Here is a 20,145-nt window from a genome sequence, read left to right as displayed (position 1 = left end):
ACATGCATGCAGCACAAAAATATATTATTGTGACATAAACTAACTACTTGATGAAGTCATCATTCATCAAGCATCCAAGGTCATAGCGACAAGCGTTTCCAGAACAACGCATCGCAACCAGGCAGTAGCAGCTAGCATTCACTCCAAACCTACGCATCTGATTCTGAGTTCGATTCGAAATCCCTCAAACATACGACTGTACTCGTACAAACCGGGAAAAAGTAAACAACACACCCCTCCTGCCTCCTGCCTGGCCTAGCCCGAGCCTGTGTGCTGAGACTGAGAGTGAGATCGAGACAGCCGACAGCTCGTGACGAGATTTGAACATCTGATCTAGCAAGACAGGTTCGTTCTGCAGAGTATCTTTTGACCCCTAAACGCTAGAGTTTTCGGCAGCAATGCCAATGGTCGAAGTAAAGACGATATTCAGGGAAAGGTCGCCCGTACAGTCAATCGCGAGCTATTGCCTAGGGTGGTGAGCAGTGAGAATAGTCGTCAATCTTGGCTCTCACTCTCCCAGTCACGCAGTCTTGGCACGAATGCCACCCGAGAATCTAATTTTATCAGTTTTTGAATGGAGCGGTCCATTTTTCTGATCGGTGACACAATAGCGTAGGATTGATTATTTTACTTTTAGGCTTCAGTTCTGAAGATCAGCTAGAGGTCCAACCGTAGATCTACTAGGTAAAGATGTCCAGTGGTGCGCGACCAGCACAGAAGAAGAGGCTTGGCGCACATGGGCCTGGAGGCAGTGGAGGCGGTCGCAAGCCTACGAACAGCAGCACGGATAAGGCTACAAAGACGGGAGGCAAGCAGCCGACACGATCCAGCACCAGTTCGGGCATTGCCGGCAGCAGCAATCGTACACCCGGCCAGTCGTCACCACTGGGAATAACTGGACGTGCTGCGCTGCCGATCCGCGATCATGCGACCGAGCCCAGACCGACTACTGCATTTTCCTCACGTCCACTCTCATCATTATCATCATCATCAGTAGCTGGATCGCTTAGTAGTGCAGGTCGAGGTAATGAACGACCGGCGACAACGCTGGGTTTCTACAGGGCAGGTGACAGAAGACTGAGTGCCAGTGTCAATGGTACAGACAGCGGCCTACCGGCGACGCCGCTCAACAGCAGCAGTGAGATGACTTTCGCCGGTACACGGTCTGCTGAGCAGCTCCGGACCGACACAGAGTCTGGCCAAACTAGTACTGCACTGACCCACCGCCGGGGTTTGTCATCTTCATCTGGATTGCCACCTCGGACCCAGGCCGAGACCAGTAGCAGCAGGATGTCTTCACACAATGGAGATTCCATCATGGGTGAGAGCTATCAACAACGGCGAATCCAGGAGGTATGTACCATCATTGACATTGTACTAGTGCAGTGTCTTGTAGGACAGCCGGGTACACGTGTACCTGGCGCAACCATTTCAACCGGGTCGGTGCAGGGTACACAATGTACCTAGCGCTGTCTCACCAGCTTACATGCTTACCGCCCCAGCCACCTTAACTGGTTGGTTGGTTTATTTTAATTCGGACAATAAACGGGAACTAGGCCCAATGATATAAAGGCGAATGGATAAGCCGCATTTAGAAAAGAGAGGACAGGAATTAGAAAACTACGAAAGAAGAAGAAGTATCTGACACATACAAGCCATGGACATGTAGTCAGTCCTTTCAAAGTTCGAAAGTGTAAAGTACCAACCGGGTCACAGGTGACCCGGTACTATATTTTCAACCAGGTCCGAGCGCCGCCCAACCGGGTGGATTACCCGGCTCACCCGGCGCTGGAGCAGACACTGTAGTGTGTATTGATATTGGTCAGTGAAAAGCGACCACTTGCCTGCGAGAACCACACCGCAAGTTATAGTTACACGGTTAACATATGAATGCATGCTGGACTGCACAGCTGCATGGGGTGTCAAATGCTACTGGATTCAAGTGCAGTGCTTACACATGTAGTCTAACCTCACTGGACAACACTGCCTGTGTTAGCAAGAGTGTAGATATACCCAGCACGCAACTCAATTGCGTACGTGGCTTTATATCGGAATTCACAGCCCATGTCTTTACATTTGGACGTTGTACAAAGCTATGATTATAGCCAGGTTGCTTGCAACTGCAGGATGCGTCGAACTCATGTAAGGGGCAATGGCAGGAGCCTCTCCCAGAAGCCAAATGACATCATCATGGCATGAAAGTGATGTCGTTCACGTATACTAATAGTATGCGTGAACGACATCACTCAGTTTCATGCCATGTCATGAATCATGATTAGGCCTAACTATGATCCATGGAGGATCACTAGGGTTGCATACTCTTAGCCTCTCTTAGGGAACTTTGTGCTCTTGGTAGTATTAGTAATAGTAATGCTAGTCGGCTGGTTGCTGATTGATGACATCATTGATGACATCATTGTTTGAAGGACCTGCAAACACGAGTGCTGCTGCACTATTGTCAGTCGTCGTGTCTCCTCTCATCGTCGCTTCTTTCACGTGCAACGGCATATACTGTCGTGGACATGGAAATCCGGTCGCACGTCTGGCGGCCCCAGGGCGCTGGCCATGCAGCCGTGGATAAACGGAACATGCGATGCAGCGCGCTGGTACATGGTCGCATCGCGGAGTTACATAGGAACTAATTACTTTGTGCACTGCATGCACGCAGCGTTCTGTACGGGCTGAGGGCGCCGGCCCCGGTCAATCGACTGGATTCCCATGTCCGCTACAGTACTAGCAATGTTCTCGGGATGGTCTTCAAGTCCAGCCAGTGGGCAATGCTAAACCACATGTACATGTACATGACTGCTATCTACAATATCCACAGCACACAATAGCATGCAAGCATCAGATGTTTCTTCAAATCAGTATCCTTAGGTAAAATCACAATCAGGTGTTTTGACCCTAAAATGTAAAAAAATGCACGTAAAAAAATGCGCGTAACCAACAATAGTGATGTAATTGAAAAAATGGGCAACTGTGCCTGAAAAAGTGCATTGAATTGTTTGCTTGTGGCGACCCGACTTTAGCCGGGATGGTAACTTGACCAGCCGCCACACAGGATTAAGTGAATACCAGTGTTCACAGCTCACCATGTGCATGGTGCATGAGGTCAGGGAGATGATGAGCACCGCTCTTCTCTGCTTTTGTCCATTTATTCTTCCTCACAGCTAGAGAAGGAAAATGCGGAGGTGAAAGAGGTATCCTCACAGAAGAGCAAGGTTATCGTGAGGCTGAGGTAGGTACCGTAGTGTTTCAGAATATTTGGATTTAAAATAGTACGATGGGATTGGAAGAGAGAGAGAGAGAGAGAGAGAGAGAGAGAGAGAGAGAGAGAGAGAGAGAGAGAGAGAGAGAGAGAGAGAGAGAGAGAGCCAAGGTGCCGTGAAAGCAGTCATCATACATACAGCTAGATGCAGCTTCAACATCGTCCATGATGAATACAACAATTATTGATGTTGCAGTGTACATGTGCACCTAAGGCTAAGGATAAGGATAATGATTGTATGAGGAAGCTGTATGCTTATATTGCTTGCAATGGGGCATACTCCGCATTTTGACACAGCTTCAACAGTTCCCCATGATTACACATGTAGTGCGTCCATGGAGTTATGAAGCCGAGACCTCTGGTCGGCGGAGCTTAATGGGCCCCACCACCACACTCCATCATTCACCCCAGTGTCTGGAGATATGTGGATTTTGTAGAAAAAAGAAAGAAAAAAAAGGCTCCTGAAATCGATTTGGAAATTCATAACTCGCATTTGCATTGTCGGTATTGCATTCGAAAGTCTTCTAAGTCAATAGTATTCGGTTTTCATTGCTGTAATGATTCCTATTTCTACACCGCTGACTCAACACAACAGTAATATCGACTAACAAGGACGATTCCATGCTCCTGACCCATATCATTGTGACTTTGGTGATGTGCTTGTATTGGTCTGTACCATACAGAGATGAAAACAACCGTCTCATACGCACCCAGGAACTAGCGACTGGCTTGAATGTAAGTCTGAACAAAGCTGCCGCGAAACTGGCGTCACTTCTGATTGGCTACTCACCTGTCTTGGGTTATTCCAGCAAATATATAATAATTATTATTCGCATACTTCAAGTACATGTACATGTGCCGTGACTCACCATATTAGTTTCGTGCAAAAAAGGTTCTCCCAGACCATTGGCCAACTATGTATGCAACGCTCGGCAACCTACTCCTAACCTTCTGCTAGCTGTTAGTACTGTGGATTACCACCATACACAAAATAGCACACTGGTGTCACTAATGCCTGGGACTGAATCGCATCACCATACAGACCGTGACATTCACCTAATCAAGTTGGTGCACGCCAATCATGTGTTCCGCTTAGAAACTGCCAGGAGATCCATTATATTAAAATATACCCATTTAGATAAGCTTCTATAACTCACTAACGCCATATCTAAACTAATCAGTAATGATGAGCTGGCTTTTTAAACTCTGGTAGTGTCCATAGCGAGAACATTGGTGATTGGTCATCTCCTAGACAACAAGATTGTTCTTATTCTACTCGAAGTATATCTTATTATGGAGCAATGATTAATCCTGTCTTCATATGCTACTACCACCCTGTAGGGTCTACAGCTGGGCCAACAGCTTGCACAGAATCTCGGAGTTTCCATATCACCCACTGCCACAACGGATGAAGTCGCCAAAGTGCTAATTGCAAAGGTGCTTCACAACCGGCACGAGTCGGAGAGATCCGCAGAGCAGGTAACGATGCATGGGCTATTAGTAATTATGGTAGAAAAGAAAAAAAGTTTAAAAAAACTCATTCATTTGAGGGAGTTGGAAAGAAACAACTTATAGGATTATTTTGTTGCGGATCCCAAAACAGTTATGGGCACTTGTACAGGAGCCGGTTACACTATAGACACAAGTCGGGCAGATTGTACCATGCAGCCAGCTTACAAGGATGTGCCCTTGTTAGGCGCTTGGTTGAGCTGATTCACACCTCGTTCTCGAGGTGAGGTGCTGCGCTTGCTGCCAATACAGGGCATACTCAGGCATGTAGTTGTGCATGGTTTGGCATTGAGAGAAATTTCCCACGCTATCTATGCGTTCTAAACGCAATAGCCAGTTGCAACCTAAAACATTTCAACTATACTCTCTGTTACAACCCGTTGGTGTGTGTAATCTATTACACGTGAGATAGTAGATCTACTGGTGTCAGCTATAAAGCTGCAGCACACTGCTTGTGCTTATCCCAGTCCCAGTGATAGCTTTTGATCGCAAAATGTAACAATCTTCTATATCCGTTTGCATTCCTGTCTCCGAGGAAACTGTTCACGAATCTTCCATATGTTATCCATTCATCGGTTTGGAGTATTGAAAAGGGGATCTCCCATATTTCTGCCTGTTCAGGTGAAGGAGTTGAGAGAGAAAGTCCAGGAGATGTGCAGCAGCTTGGCAACTGAGAAAACTCGGACAACAACATTGGCAGCGGACTTGAAGCAAGCCAAGCTCAGCTTGTCCGAGAAGACCAAAGAAGCCGGTGAAATACAGGTGCTATTCCGTTTCACGTTAAATTTTGAATGAATACACAGACATTAGAGTGTGCACGGACATCCTGATGGTGCCAGTGGGTGTTGCTAGTACTATTTTGCAATTTACTGGACCAACGATGTTTGAAATGCAAGTACATTCATACCTCGGTTATCCGGATCCCGAAGCACTTCGGTCTACCGGGCACCCTTCGGGCGAGTGTCAGTGGAAATATTACTACTCTTCTGTCACTTTTGTAGAAATAAGGACGCCATGTGCCATATCTATAGCCTTTCTCCATCAAAATGTATGTGATTCTCACCTACGGACATGTTAAAAGCGATGGACAGTGCATGGGCAGTGCCCGGCGTTCCTGGACCGCCCGGATAGACGATGTGTGTGTGTACAATGAGTATCAGTCAATAGGGAATAGCTCTAGAACTTGGGATGCTTGCAGCAGTTATTCCAGGGCGTATTGGCACAGTACAATCACTGGAAGATGATCCAGCACTTTAAAGCATGTGTGTTGAGCAAAATTTACCTTCTATAAGAGCTATGGTGATCTGCATTTCTGTTCCTCAGGCTAAAGTCACTAGTACCACAGAGGACACGTCCCGGCATGAATCACAGCTTGCGGCAGTCAGGGAAGAAGTTGCGGCACTAGAACGCAGGCTGCATGAAGCGGAGGACACCAAGGCCGACAGTGAAGCACTGAAGACGGTGGCAGAGAGCAAGCTGTCTGCGCTGGTGAGTCTCTTTTGATGAGTGCCATGGGAGCTGTGTTTACTTGTGGAGTCTGGACCTCTAGTGAATGCAGGCTGTCAGTGTGTGTGTGTGTGTGTGTGGGTGTGTGTGTGTGTGTGTGTGTGTGTGTGTGTGTGTGTGTGTGTGTGTGTGTGCGTGCGTGCGTGTGTGCATGTGTATACGTGTGTGTGTGTGTGTGTGTGTGTGTGTGTGTGCTTGTGCATGTGTGTGCTTGTGCATGTGTGTGTGTGCACGCGTGCGTGTATATGCAGTTAGCGTTTATACATATACTGGTCCCCCCCCCCCCCCCTGCACCAATTGATGGTTAAAGGGGAAGTTAAGGCAAAAATTAAAATTTCACCAGTTGTAGTCTTCGGGGTGCTGAGTCGAATGGTCTTGGTCCGAGAAAGCTGAGACGCTCCCTTCCTACTTGAATCCCAATCGAACTCGCGCACTTCCACCGAAACTGGGTGACTGCGCCCTACTAGATGGGGATTTGCATGCAAAATGTCACTAAAAGCGCCATTTCGTTCCTATTAAAGCACGGATGACCGCGATTGGCCCGGCACATGTTGTAGTCTTTTGGACGCTGAGTCGACTGGTTTTGGTCCGAAAAGGCTGCGATGCAGCGTTCCTCCTTTATTCCCAATCGAACATGGTTGAACAAGTGGTCACGTGCTCCTGGGTGCCCAAATCACCTGGTCACCACGCCAGCAGGCGACAACTTTCACACCAAGGTTCAACTCGAGTTCAACTCGAGTGACAGGACTGCACCCAAAAAAGGTCAAACAGGCTAGTAAGTTGTACCCTGCAGGCACGGTGACCAGGTGACTGGTGTACGCAGGAGCACGTGACCGCTTGTTCAACCATGTTCGATTGGGAATAAAGGAGGAACGCTGCATCGCAGCCTTTTCGGACCAAAACCAGTCGACTCAGCGTCCAAAAGACTACAACATATGGGCCAATCGTGGTCATCCGTGCTTTTATAAGAACGAAATGGCGCTTTTAGTGACATTTTGCATACAAATCCCCATGTAGTAGGGCGTAGTCACCCAGTTTCGGTGGAAGTGCGCGAGTTCGATTGGGATTCAAGTAGGAAGGGAGCGTCCCAGCTTTCTCGGATCAAGACCATTCGACTCAGCACCCCGAAGACTACAACTGGTGGAATTTTAATTTTTGCCTTAACTTCCCCTTTAACCCCGCCGGCCTGTGGACACTTGAACCCCGCATTGTAGGTTGTACTGCCATCTGTGTTCACTCAAGTCCACTTTGCTGTGCTTAGGCTGGGACCTCAGTCTTGGAGGGAGAGACATACATACAAACAACAGCCAGACATACAGACAGACAGACAGACAGACAGACAGACAGACAGACAGACAGACAGACAGACATAGACAGACAGACATAGACAGAGAGATAGGATGCTAAGTTATTGCTAACCAATGACTTCATGTGCATTGTATGTGCCTACTCAGGCTTCTTGAGGAAAATATGAACTGGCATGGTTTGAGAATCTGTCTGTGAACTTGATCTGAATTCCACCCCAGACCGGAACGTCATCAGAAATGCACAAACGTTTGGAAGAGATAGAGGTTGAGCGTACAGAAGCTTGTCAAGCAAGGGATGCTTGGAGAAAAATGGTAAGTTTCAAAATAGCATTTTGTCATAACACAATAATATTGATGTACGAGCATGCTGAGGATGTCAAGCAAAAACAGTATGTGTAGCATAATATTGAGATGCTTTAGGTATGTACTAAGTTCGACCATCAGCTGGGCTTGGTACGCAGTTTTGTAAATACTTGTAGTAGTACTACTGTAAAGCAGAAATTTTCGGTGGTGTAATATTTTCGGTATTCTCCAAAACCGGCGGTTCGGTGGAGGGAAATTTTCGGTAAAACCCGTTTTCCGGGTATTAAAAGTGTACTAGTACTAAATGTATACAGTACCGGTAGTACCGAAATTTTCGATGCGTTTTATTTTCGGTAAAAATTGTCAGCACCGAAGTCACCGAAAATAAAACCGTGACCACCGAAAATTTCTGCTTTTACAGTAAATACAGGTGTGAAGCAAAGCTCTCAGCATGCATTGCCCTGGGTACTGTACATGCATCCTGTAGATAAACCTCTCTCTTGCTCTCTTTCTCCCTTTTCCTCTATACCTCACCCCTCATTATCCTCAAATGCAGCGCAGTCACAGGGCAGGAAGGAGGGGGGGGGTACTTTTTGGTATTTATTTATTTATTTATTTATTCAACATCTCCTGGCCCGTCCGAAGACTGCCAATAAACATGAGAGGTCAGGTGATAGCCAACCACGGCAAGCTAAAAGGGAAAAAAAAAAAAAAGAAAGATGCTGTCAGAGAGGGAAAGGAGATAGGGAGAGAAAAAGAAAGGGAGGCAAATTAATAATACATGGGATCACTTCGGATGAGACAGTGTGGAAAGCTGGACTGTGAATTTCCTGATATCCTGGCATGTCTTAATGCCAGGATATAGTTTGAAACTGTTTCTGGCAGGCCCGCCGGAACCGGTCCGGTTGGTCAGGTTATCACCGGACCAACCTTTTGGCCACCTGCACTTGTTTACTACTGTGGAGGTCATGTGTACCCGCCATAATCCTACACAAAGTATGAAAAGCCATGATACTACCGGACCAATCGAAAACTGCTTCCGGCGGTCCTGTCTGTTGCGTTGTTGGAGCCTTCTTTCGTATATCATTCATACCGGTATTCTGCACTTATAAGGAGCCAATGCATGTATTGTACACTTTCCTGCATTTCGCTGTGTGTTTGTGTTTCTCTCTTGATGCAGCATGATACCAGGATCCAGAAGATCACACGTTTTTTGTCACTGAATGATACAGCCACCGACGAGGAAATTCTCGAAAAGGTACTAACCAACATGACTGTGTGTGTGAGGGGCAGGAGAGGGGAGGGTATGTGTCCGCGTCTCGTTTCTCAAACACATACTTGGTCTGTATTCTGTTCAAAAGCTGATGGCGTGGCATTACAGTTTTGTTGGCTCAGGCAATGCAGAAGCCGCTTTGCACATTGCGGGTGTTTCCGGATATTGAGCCTAGTTCGATTCTGCTTGTGTGTTGTCTCCAGATCTCGGAAAAGGTGCAGAGTTGCCAGACACTCGGCGACACCAACAAAACCATGGAAACGAGCGTGACAAATTTGGAACATCAAGTCAGAGCCAACCAGTAAGGAATCGTTTTAAAAGTGTGAAGGAAAGTTGCATATAGGAAGACTTAAGAAAAATATTGACCGTCACAACCAGGACTCGAATCAGTACTAATAACGGATCTATAATGGATCTGTATTGGATCTATGTCACAGTTCACATGCCATTCAATCATAATAGTCTAGTTCATAGTTCACGTGTATTCCAATGATCATGAATGATCTTCCGTGTCCGTAGAGACACCGCTACCGCCGTGGATCGACATGTGCTTCATCATCATCATGTACATTGTGTGTTCACAGCACCTGATAGGACCAGTGTGTTAGCACCACACTGAATTGTGCCAATTGTAGTCTTCCTGTTTCCGGTGCTGGTGTATAGGAGTACAATACTGCGACTTGCAGCCGAAATCGAGGCCCAGACTGCCCAGCTGGAAGCTCGCGGCAGGGAGTTGGAAGAATCTGAACAGGTCAGTTGTGCTGCATGACACTGCAGCATTGTACTTCTCCAGCAATCGGAAACCACCCTGACTGTGCAATTTCAAATGTCCCCTGCAAAGCACGCCACTAGTGGCAATACTGCTTTGGTTCATGCGGCCACCACGTAACTCACGGCATGGTTCTCGAGTGAGTGGTCTGATTTCACTGTTTGGTACTGTGGTATGTGGTGTGAGTGACTGAGTAACTCAGTCTATTGGTACCGTCTTTTCCGGAATATAAGCCGCACTCGAGTATAAGCCGCACTGAAGTATAAGCCGCACCCAGACATTTTTGTTACGAAATACAGCGGACACCTACCTTGTGCATATCACTGTGACCACCATCCAATTGACCAGTGTAGTATAAGCGACACTGACTTTTCTGGAGTGAAGTACGAGTGTTTAAGGTGCGGCTTATACTCCGGAAAACACGGTACATCAGTATGGCTATAATGGTAAGTTAGATTTGAGTGAGCCCTACACTACAGTCAACCTTACAGTCAACCTAAGGTTGACTGTAGTCCCACCCATGGATAACGACCTCGGGGTTAACAACAACTCACGAACATCGACGCAATCTTCAGACCTAGTGCCCATTTGACTTTAAGCCTCGCAAACAACGGCCTTTTCTCACGCACGACGACCGAGGGTCGTTTTCGCAAGCAGTTTACTGTACTTAGTTCCTTCTGTAGGTGGTTTTACCGTTTTACCAGTATGTGACAGTGTCACATACTGTTTGTCTGTTTAGGACAAGGGTATGGTCTCAGAATCTGCACCTGCATATCTGAGGCGCTGTTTCCTCTCCGCCGTGTGACCATTCTTGCAGGAGAAGACGCGAGCTCTGGATCAAGTTCAGAACCTGGAACGCCAGAATCGCCTCCGCAAGGCCGAGCTTGATGTCAACGAGGGCAGACTAGCCGGGATCAGGGATGAAGTAGCGAACAAAGATGACCAGTGAGTACTATTATGCTTGGCTTGCTGGATGAATTTACTTTATTCAGCATGTCAGGTGAAGCTGTTGTGAACAGGCAACCAAGCACAGTAACAGTATCAGCATGCATCCGCAGTCTCCCCGTGCTTGCTTTCACTGTGGTTTAGTGCCCATGCACACAGATTATCATGTGACAGCCTGGGATCTGTGGAACCAACACTGGGAATGATCACCATTCAGACATCTGCTCACAGATGTTTCCCCGCAGTGCCAGACCAACTCCGAGAGAGAGAGAGAGAGAGAGAGAGAGAGAGAGAGAGAGAGAGAGAGAGAGAGAGAGAGAGAAAAGGAGAGAGAGCATTCGCTTCAATCGGTTGCCCTGTTTCTGTACGTTGAAGTAGGATGCGAGGCATTGCCCCGGTACACGTTTACTGATTGCTCGTGCTTTTGTTATAATGTATTATCTGCCTAATTTTGTTTTGTTTTGCTTCACTCTTATCCAGAATATTGATGCTGGAAAGTACGATATCCGGTCTGGAAGGAGAGAGGCACAAACAAACTATTGAAGTATGTTAATAGTTACTTTAGCAACCGTTTCCATGACACGTATGCTCTGTATGCCAAGGTGCATACAGTAAACACCTCTTGACCTGCACCGAGGCGGCAACTTGAGGCAACACTCACTCACATTTACATTAATACTGGCCCTGTGGCTGGAGTCGAGGGAGGGAGGGAGGAGGGGGGGGGGGGTACTTTTCAACAGAAGGTTTTCCTTACCATGCGCTTCTTACCAACTGTTTCTCAAGTTCCCGAGCCGTGCCGGGTAGCCTGTACACATGTTTCAGCAGGCTGACAGGCGAGACGGAGTATGATCCATCACACCTGCACTTTTATTTACCGTCTTCACCGTGCCAATACTGTACACAACTGATGCAATCAAATCCACTGTATATTTTTCATTTTCAAGTCTTTCTAGTCATACGCCAGTAAAGCAGTCACTCATACCAGGAGCAATGTGCCCATTCAGCTGCAGATCAGGCTTTGGCTGGGCCACAAGTTTTCTTTCAACAACCATCCATCATGGGTTTTATCAAGAGTGCATAAACAAGAGTATGCAACTGTGGTTATGGGTCAGTGCGCGGCGCGCTGCCTTCATTACGTAACTTGCCTTCATCACGCTCTGAAAGCATGCATCCAAACTCTCAATTTCTCGCACGAGCCCATCCGTTTTTGCTCGATTCGTTCCAGTACCTACACAATCTCTGAATTCTGGCGCGTGAACTTCAGTTCTGTACGAAAGTTCATTTCAAACTGGAGGGAAAGTGCAGTGTTTGATTTTCCGCAGTGCGCGGACTGCAGCTGAATGATGCAATGAAGGCAGCACGCCGCGCATCTGGCCCGTAGAAAAGAGATCACAGTTGCATACTCTTGTTTATAGGCTCTTGGTTTTGTGCTCATTGAAAGAAATAAAAAATGAATGATCAGGCATGCATCCGACCAGACTTCTTCTGGTAGTGCAATAAGCCAGGGCCTGTTGTAGCATGCATCAAGTTGATTGTTTCAACTCATGCGTTCAGTCAATCCTCGGTAGTATAGTGGTAAGTATCTCCGCCTGTCACGTGGAAGACCCGGGTTCGATTCCCGGCCGGGGAGGACATTTCTTTTTCTTTGGTTTTGTTTTACTTGGGTCTACATCTTTAACTGTAAATGTATAGACGGTGACACATTTCCATCCTAGAGGGTGGTGGTGTTCCTACAGATACGGAAAACTCGGCCTCCACCCGAGTCTCACACGAACCGTGAATTTTCCCCGTCCTCATGTTCATAGATGCAGGTATACTACGATAGACTTTTCTCACTATGGCTGTTTACCGTGTCGTTACATTCAGCTCTCGAACATGCAGCGGCATGTGTCTGAAGCAGCGAGCATTGGCAGAGGAGGCTCCACCAGTAGCAGGGAAAGCAGCGATGCATCCAACGGTATGAGCAACGTGTCAGAACTGACGGAGCTGATCAAGACCCTCAGAGAGCAAGCACATTCTGAGGAGCAGGTGGGTCGATCACAGAGATCCATCTCTGATCAGGTGGATCACAGAGATCCATCACTGATCAGGTGGATCACAGAGATCCATCACTGATCAGGTGGATCACAGAGATCCATCACTGATCACAGAGATCCAGAGATCCATCACTGATCATAGGCTCATAGCACATACCGGCACTGTACATGTACAAATACGGTAAAGTTTGGGTAAACTGTAGCTACTAGTACTGCCAAGAGTCCATAACCCCAGGATCGTGCAACTCTGTACATGGGGATGCGCGCGGCGGAATTCCAACATTACGTCAACAATGATGTATACGTTCGTTACGCTTGTACTACTCCCGGGTTCCAAGCACCGCGGAATGCGGAGTTTTGTACAGCTGTGCCTTACCGGCATGACGTAATGTCGGAATTCCGCCGCGCAGTGGGCCTACAGCAGTCAGACTCCCCAGTTGCACACTCTTGGGGTTATGGACTCTTGGTACTACAACCCTAGAAGTTATACAACAGAATGATTTCACAATCTTAATACTTTCCCAGGATCAAGGTGCGTACGAAACTCTGAGTTATAAGTTATAACTGAACCTGTTCTGGTTTCTGTATAATAAAAGTAGTAATAGTCATAGTATCTAAATGTATATAGTAGTATAGGAGTATTGTAGACTGATGATAAGGTACTAAGTGGAAATTGCTCTCCAGCAGCCGATACAGTGGGGCTGTGGAATTGAATTCGATGTTTAAGTATCCCCCCCCCCCCCTAAAAGAATCCCAAACATAGGACTCATAGCATGCCGATGAGAATGATTGCTACACACATGCAGAGCCCCAGAGCCCCAATGATCGCTGGGAGCATGAAACTCAGAATGGTGGCACATTTTCTTATCTCCCTGTTGTATTCTAAAACACAAGCACATTCTTGCTTTCCTCCGGAACTTGCTCATCCAGAAAAATGTGTCGCTGAGCGAGGAGATTGCAATTCTCCACCAACAGCTGGAACAAGAGCAACTCTCCACTATGGCCGTGCAAACACAGCTGGAAGAGCTGCGCGGACAGATGGAGGAACGTGAGCACCTAGAGGAAACGTTTGAGACACAGCTGAAAGTGAAGGACATCACGTTCCAGAACATGGAAACGGAGCATGCACAGGTGAGCATACCAAACAGGTACAGGAGTGTTTCGGTGTGCCTACACCACACATAATGCAGTCATAATTTCCTTGGTTTGATGCAGCCATAACTCCATAACAAGAGCTGCATGACTGCATTAGACATTCATGGCCCAAGTTGTCTTGCCTTGTCAAATCAAACCTTCATTCTCTCCGTTACTTAATGGTGGCCACGGTGTCTGAGGAACTCCATGTATTTGATGTTCACTGCAGCATTCACACTTCTGTAAGAGACTGTGTGACCTTTTGAAGATTGATCAACTCACCAAAGATTTTGGCAGTGGCATGCAAACTGAAGCCATACACGGACGCATTGACCAGCTGCTCAGGCAAGAGGTACGTGATGGCTAACAAGAGAGGTTATGCGATTACGTTATCAGTTTTAAGATTCTTTTTTTGGGGGGGGTCGCAGCACAGTGATGCACTAGCAATTCGCTAGCAACTCACTAGCGACTCACGCCGTATGCATAGCGCCCGTAAGCGGTTCCGTCGACTCACGCTGTATACACAGCGTCCATAAGCGATTCTGCTGACTCACCACCACGACATCATTCGCAAAAAAGGCTGTGGTGCCCGCGAATGTGATTCTCACTGATGACTAACCACTAACCGGGCCAGCTATGATGGTGTTCAGTGTAGTTACCTGTGGGATACAGCGAGTACAGTGCACAATCATGTATGTGCATGCATTTCTGTGTGAGCAATATCACAGTCGACGACGCATTACACGTCGTATCAGTACAAGTTGCTACTTAAATGCAGACACAACCTGCCATATAGCAGTACGCCATGTGCTCAGTTCTACCCCCCCCCCCCCCACCATCAATCTGTGATCTGAGTAGCTCAGTACATGTATGTGTGTACCATACCAAACCTAAGCTGTGGGTAGAACTACTCTCCCCCTCCCTTCCCCTCCCCCCCCCCCTCCCTTCCCCTCCCCCTCCCTTCCCCTCCCCCCCCCCCTCCCCTTCCCCCCAACAACCATGAACTTGTGACATCAGGATGATGTAATTCGGTGGCTGAAATTTCCTTCGTCATTTGAGTTCACTTCTTCAAGTTCTTAGCCGCATAACTTAAGTGTGCCTCTTGCTTGTCAACCTGTCTCTTCAGACTTCAGAGATAGCAGAGAAGTCGACCAGTATCTATAACCTTCAACGCCGCCTGAAAACTACTAAAACCAACCTGGAGAGTAAAGAGCTTCACATTGAAATGATGGGAAAGAAGATAACCACCCTGGAGAAGCGAATCGTGGACCTGAGTCAGCGGCTGAAGGACAAACACGTGGTGGCTGAGAAGGTCAGTGCTAGAGAGCCAGTCGTACGTACAGTTTAGTACTTACCTACAGTACACTGTTCATCATACCCGTGTACATTGCACTTGCCGGTACACTGCACATACTGCTCTGATCTCATCAAGCCTCCTTCTGCTGAGTTCCATGCATGCCCAGCTTCCAGGCATCATTAACAGGGCTGGTACATCGTGATTGTATTCATAACGTTATAATCCTTAAACATCTGACTGTGGCTTTGAAATGTGGGCAACCTCATGAGTCTTTCTTTGTGTGACTGCAAAGGAAGCCAGCTAAGACCTCTTGAGTTGCCTCGGGAATTAGAGGATAATTTACTTTTTTAGCACCGCAGTTTCAAGCGGTCCGGCCAAATCTTGACTGGAAATTACATCATTGACGAAAATCGGTTTGCACAAGCATTGGTTGGTTGGCGACCAGCCGGACCAGGCGCTACAGGCCTGTCTTATTCTTTTGATCATACTTCAGGTACTAGTAGTAAAATTCAAACTAGGGGGTTGTACACTGCTTTGTTCCTGCAGATTGAGAAGGGACAAAAGGCAAATGAAAAGCAAGCAGCTACCATCCGGCAACTGAAGGAGAGCATCAATGATCTCAACTTGCAGTTATTGGATGGCACTGCACTTCAGGTACGGTCAGCTGCAATCTCATCAGTGGGCTTATTGCAAAGTGATATGTTTGGTTTGTGTGTTTTAACTGTAACTCACTTACTGTGAAGCAATCTAGAAAATAGTCTAGATCTGTTCACCTTGCAACCATGGCAGCCCCCGGTGATGGAGAGTGTGAATACACGTGTGCGTACACGTGACCACGTGTGCATGTGTGCACGATGAGTTCACATTTGCGGACATAGAGCAAGGCAATCATCTCAGCAAGGCTTGTCCCTGGCACACGCCAGTCTCCACTGCCTATCCCGGGCAGATTCCGGCGTTAATTTGGTTTAAAATGCAGTCAGCACTGCCATGCAGCGAGAGTACATATCACGCCTACAAGACTGTGACAATCGCGGAAAAGCGTACAGACTTGAGCACACCGACAGTGACGCAATAAAACAATCACCCAGCAGGGTGTGAGCCCAGCAGCACAGCTCAAGATTATATTTTTTTAGGTGCTCCGTAAGTTTTTTTTACAGTTTCAATCTTTTATATTTTTTTATGGTACAGTACAGCATGCACGCTATGATGAGACTCGTAGAAAAAGCTCAAGATTAGATAGGAGTTTCACACTCTTGCTTATGTACCCATGCTACAATGCATGCACTTGCAGAAAACACCCCACAGCCATACAGTACATCGTCATCATGCACCTGGTATGACATGTACACTCATACCTCGTTTATCCGGGCGGTCCGGGACTGGGCACTGCCCGTAACTTCGAAATGTCCGCAACTCCGAATCACATACATTTTAATGGGGAAAGGCCATAAATATGGCATATGACGTCACTTTTTCCACAAAAAGTGACAATGGAGTGCATGTAGTAATATTTGCTTAAAATTCGCCCAAAGGGTGCCCGGTAGACCGAAGTGCCCGTAACTTTGGGGTCCGGATAACCGAGGTATGACTGTACCAATTGTTACAGTACATATTGTCTATTCTTTTCCCTTCCGTGTCCAGAAAACTATAGAGCAGAAATCAGCAACCATACAAGATCTGCAAGCACAGCTGGACAAGCAACATGCCGATACCATGAGGCGGACTCAGCTACTGTCAACGGAGCAGAAGTCCCTGAAAGCATCCAGGGCAAAGGTGGAAACAGAAAAGCACAGCGTTGAGCGAGAATGTGGAGTGCTGCGGGAGGATCTGACCACAGCGCGTAAGGCACTGGATGAAGTGCGCGCCAGAGAGAAACAGGTATCCATCTGAATTTGCTGCATACCATTGTATCTGTGTGTGTGCATGTGTGTATGTGTGTGTGTGTGTGTGTGTGTGTGTGTGTGTGTGTGTGTGTGTGTGTGTGTGTGTGTGTGTGTGTGTGTGTGTGTGTGTGTGTGTGTGTGTGTGTGTGTGTGTGTGTGTGGCTGTGTATGCCGGAGTATGTGGTGTGGTGTGTGTGTGTAGAAAAAAAAATGGAAAAATGAAAAATAGGGATTCACTGGCCAGAAAAAGTCACTTCAACCAGCTGTGTGGTGGATACCAGGCTAAAAATAGTGGCGGTCAATTCATCAGCCTTGCAAGCTGTTGAATGGTGTAATCCCAGCACAAGTTGCTATGTCTAACATAGCTGTTCGCTATCATCGCTTCCGCGATGGGCACGTCTGAGGTCTGAGGTGTGTGTGTGTGTGTACATGCGTATGTGCATGCATGTGTACGCGTGTGCATGTGTGCGTGTGTGCATGTGGGTATCCGTGTGTGCTAGTTGTATGCATGCAAGTATGTCAATCCATGTGTGCGTTGATGCACCCATAGATCTCCCGCGTCTCAGGCATACCCTCTGGACAAATTAGATGACCATCTAGTGTACATGTGATTTTAAACCACTCTACTCTATCTAATGCTTATGTGTGTAGTTATGAAGGTACTGTTTATCTGCGCGGCTGAATTATGTACATTGTATTTGCCGTGTCGCACAGCTCCTGGAACTGCGTGCCTCCATCACCATGCTCCTGGGTCTGGACATTAGTGAGCTATCAGTGCCAGACTATCAGGTAATGGCCAGACTGGAGCAGCTGGTCAAGGCTCACGAGAATCACGTCAGCACGGCGCGTGGTGTGCAGTCGGCGCTGCAGCAGCTGCAGAGTAATTTCTACAGCGGATGCGACGAGGCACTGCAGCTTGTGGGCAGCAGCGGTACACGCTCCGCCAGGAGCAACCACATGCCATCAACACGACCAGCTGCTGCTGCTAATGATCTGAGGAGCACTGGTAGGACAAACGCTCATCGCAATCCCAGCAGCAGCAACACCGCTATTACATCTCAGCACGATTCCTCTGCTCTGCACCAATCAGTGCCGAGCAGCAGGTCTCTGGGTGCATCACCACGTCGGCCACCGAAAGTGCCATGATCCCATGCAGTGTGCAAGCACATGACAGTTTGGTGTGTATAGATCACACCTCTATGGTGCACGTATGTGGCATGAATCCAAGCAACTCACACCTGTGCTGTGCATAGCCTGGTACAGGAAGTCTTGGACACATCCTGCAGTCAGCACGTACCTGTCTATAGCCAGCAGCAGACAGGCTCTTGATGCAATGCCGCAGAAGTTATGTTCCTCTTTTGTCCGTCCTTAAAAACCTACAAATATCGTGACCAGGTTCCAGCCAGTCCGTACGTGCAGTCTTGTTACAAGCTAAGTTATAACCGTCTGTTGAGCAGTAGCAACAGCCTTTGGCAAGTGTGCACTGAACCAGGATCGTGCCTTGGACATTCCCTGGCGCTGATGCTCTTCAACTTGCAAAGCCCTCTTGTCCTTAGCTCAAACTTCAGAGTTGCCCAAAATGACCCCCCCCCCCATGGATTTCTTGTTTAGTGATACGTGACATGTCTATTCAGAACAATATTCCCTTACAGTTTTGTTCCAATCTATAACAGCATGCACAAAGCGAGTAGTTGACATCTTGTGCTTACCTCTTGACATTATTGTTTCTTAGTCCAGCACTGTTTCCGGCATATCATCATGGACATAATCATGAGAATCAGATCGTTTACTGCCGCACAATACTCAATAGTCAATACCTTGCATCTTTATATCCATTCCTTCCCCTCCTTTGCGACATTCCCGCAACTGCAGAATTCATGTATTGTACAACATGGTGCAGTAGCTGGATATATCCAGATAGCCACTTTGTAAATTGTGCCCCGCAATCGGGGGTTCGCTTTTTACCGTCAAACGCATTGTCATGCACCTTGGTCGACCGTGTATGGACACGATGTAGTATGGACACGATTGAGAAATGTGTGTCAACGGTTAGTCTACTACCAAACTCTGTAGAGTGTAGGTCAGTCCCACCACATCGCAGCACTGGGCTAGTGTTATGTGTATGTGCAGAATACATGCCTGCTGCTGCACACAGTGTGGCTTGCTGTTGGACATTGTTCTCTGTTGCTTCTGATGCATGCTGTGGTTGTTGTTGTTGTTGTTGTTGTTGTTGTTGTTTCAAATCTTTATTCTCACGATAGCCAGTGTGTGTGTGTGTGTTGTTGTTGTTGTTGTTGTTGTTGTTGTTGTTGTTTGGGTATGTGCGGGCTAGTTCTCAATACAACCTCGTACTATCCTGTTTATACTTCGAAGTAACAAATACTTCAATATACACGTACCGATTTTACAGTAGCACAGGTCCCCCACCGTTAGGCGCTGCATCTGCCGCTAGGGTTTATCGGGTGTTAGCGGCCGTCGTGAGTTCCCTTCGGGAACGGATACGATAATTTACTTTGATAACCGCAATCAGTAATACAAGCTGGATCGACATTTGTGTACACTGTATTCATGTATTGTAAAACTGTGGAGACAATGTGCAATAAAACGATGAAAAATGTGAAGAAATTGTGTAGAGAAAGAAAGGGATTCAAACAAGTTTTCGTACAACACTCATCAGGAATCATCGTTGTACTAAAGGACACTGAAACAAAAATTGAACTATTATAGAAAATCTAAGCCTTTGCTCCGGCCGTCGGTGGTTCCATCGTCAGTGCCCCCGGCGGCTTTGGCTGAGGCGGTGCCGCTTGCGGTCCCGGTCCCACTGCCTCCTCCTGATCCTCCGCCATCGGTTCTTGCGGCGGTGGAGCTTGCCAGTGGCAGACCGCGAGCAACACTGACAGCTGCATTAACACTAC

The 20,145-nt window shown here is 47.3% G+C and overlaps 1 protein-coding gene and 1 non-coding gene across 2 annotated transcripts; both read left to right on the top strand.

Moving 5' to 3' along the window:
- Nucleotides 1-255: 255 nt before the first annotated feature.
- LOC135804912 (coiled-coil domain-containing protein 170-like) lies at nucleotides 256-19,622 on the top strand. Its single transcript, XM_065318887.1, has 19 exons — nucleotides 256-1,353; nucleotides 3,171-3,238; nucleotides 3,952-4,003; nucleotides 4,610-4,747; nucleotides 5,399-5,539; nucleotides 6,101-6,265; nucleotides 7,810-7,902; nucleotides 9,074-9,151; nucleotides 9,370-9,467; nucleotides 9,830-9,917; nucleotides 10,753-10,880; nucleotides 11,361-11,424; nucleotides 12,747-12,908; nucleotides 13,847-14,047; nucleotides 14,280-14,402; nucleotides 15,177-15,362; nucleotides 15,894-16,001; nucleotides 16,989-17,225; nucleotides 17,945-19,622. The coding sequence occupies exons 1-19, from the start codon at nucleotides 691-693 to the stop codon at nucleotides 18,374-18,376; spliced, it is 3,225 nt and encodes a 1,074-aa protein (XP_065174959.1). The 5' UTR covers nucleotides 256-690; the 3' UTR covers nucleotides 18,377-19,622.
- Nucleotides 12,439-12,510, top strand: Trnad-guc (transfer RNA aspartic acid (anticodon GUC)). Its single transcript has one exon. It is a non-coding gene; the product is annotated as a tRNA-Asp (tRNA).
- Nucleotides 19,623-20,145: the final 523 nt, after the last annotated feature.

The sequence above is a fragment of the Sycon ciliatum genome, chromosome 1 (assembly GCF_964019385.1).
Source record: "Sycon ciliatum chromosome 1, ocSycCili1.1, whole genome shotgun sequence".
NCBI classification, from domain to species: domain Eukaryota; kingdom Metazoa; phylum Porifera; class Calcarea; order Leucosolenida; family Sycettidae; genus Sycon; species Sycon ciliatum.
This window is presented reverse-complemented; position numbering and strand designations above follow the sequence as displayed.

What these genes read in the sequence shown, in the direction of transcription:
- LOC135804912 (XM_065318887.1), top strand. Translation starts at nt 691, where the DNA reads ATGTCCAGTGGTGCGCGACCAGCACAGAAGAAGAGGCTTGGCGCACAT. An exon ending in CGGAGAGATCCGCAGAGCAG is followed by an intron (nt 4,748 to 5,398) that starts GTAACGATGCAT and finishes CTGCCTGTTCAG; the next exon opens with GTGAAGGAGTTGAGAGAGAA. An exon ending in TGGATGGCACTGCACTTCAG is followed by an intron (nt 16,002 to 16,988) that starts GTACGGTCAGCT and finishes TTCCGTGTCCAG; the next exon opens with AAAACTATAGAGCAGAAATC.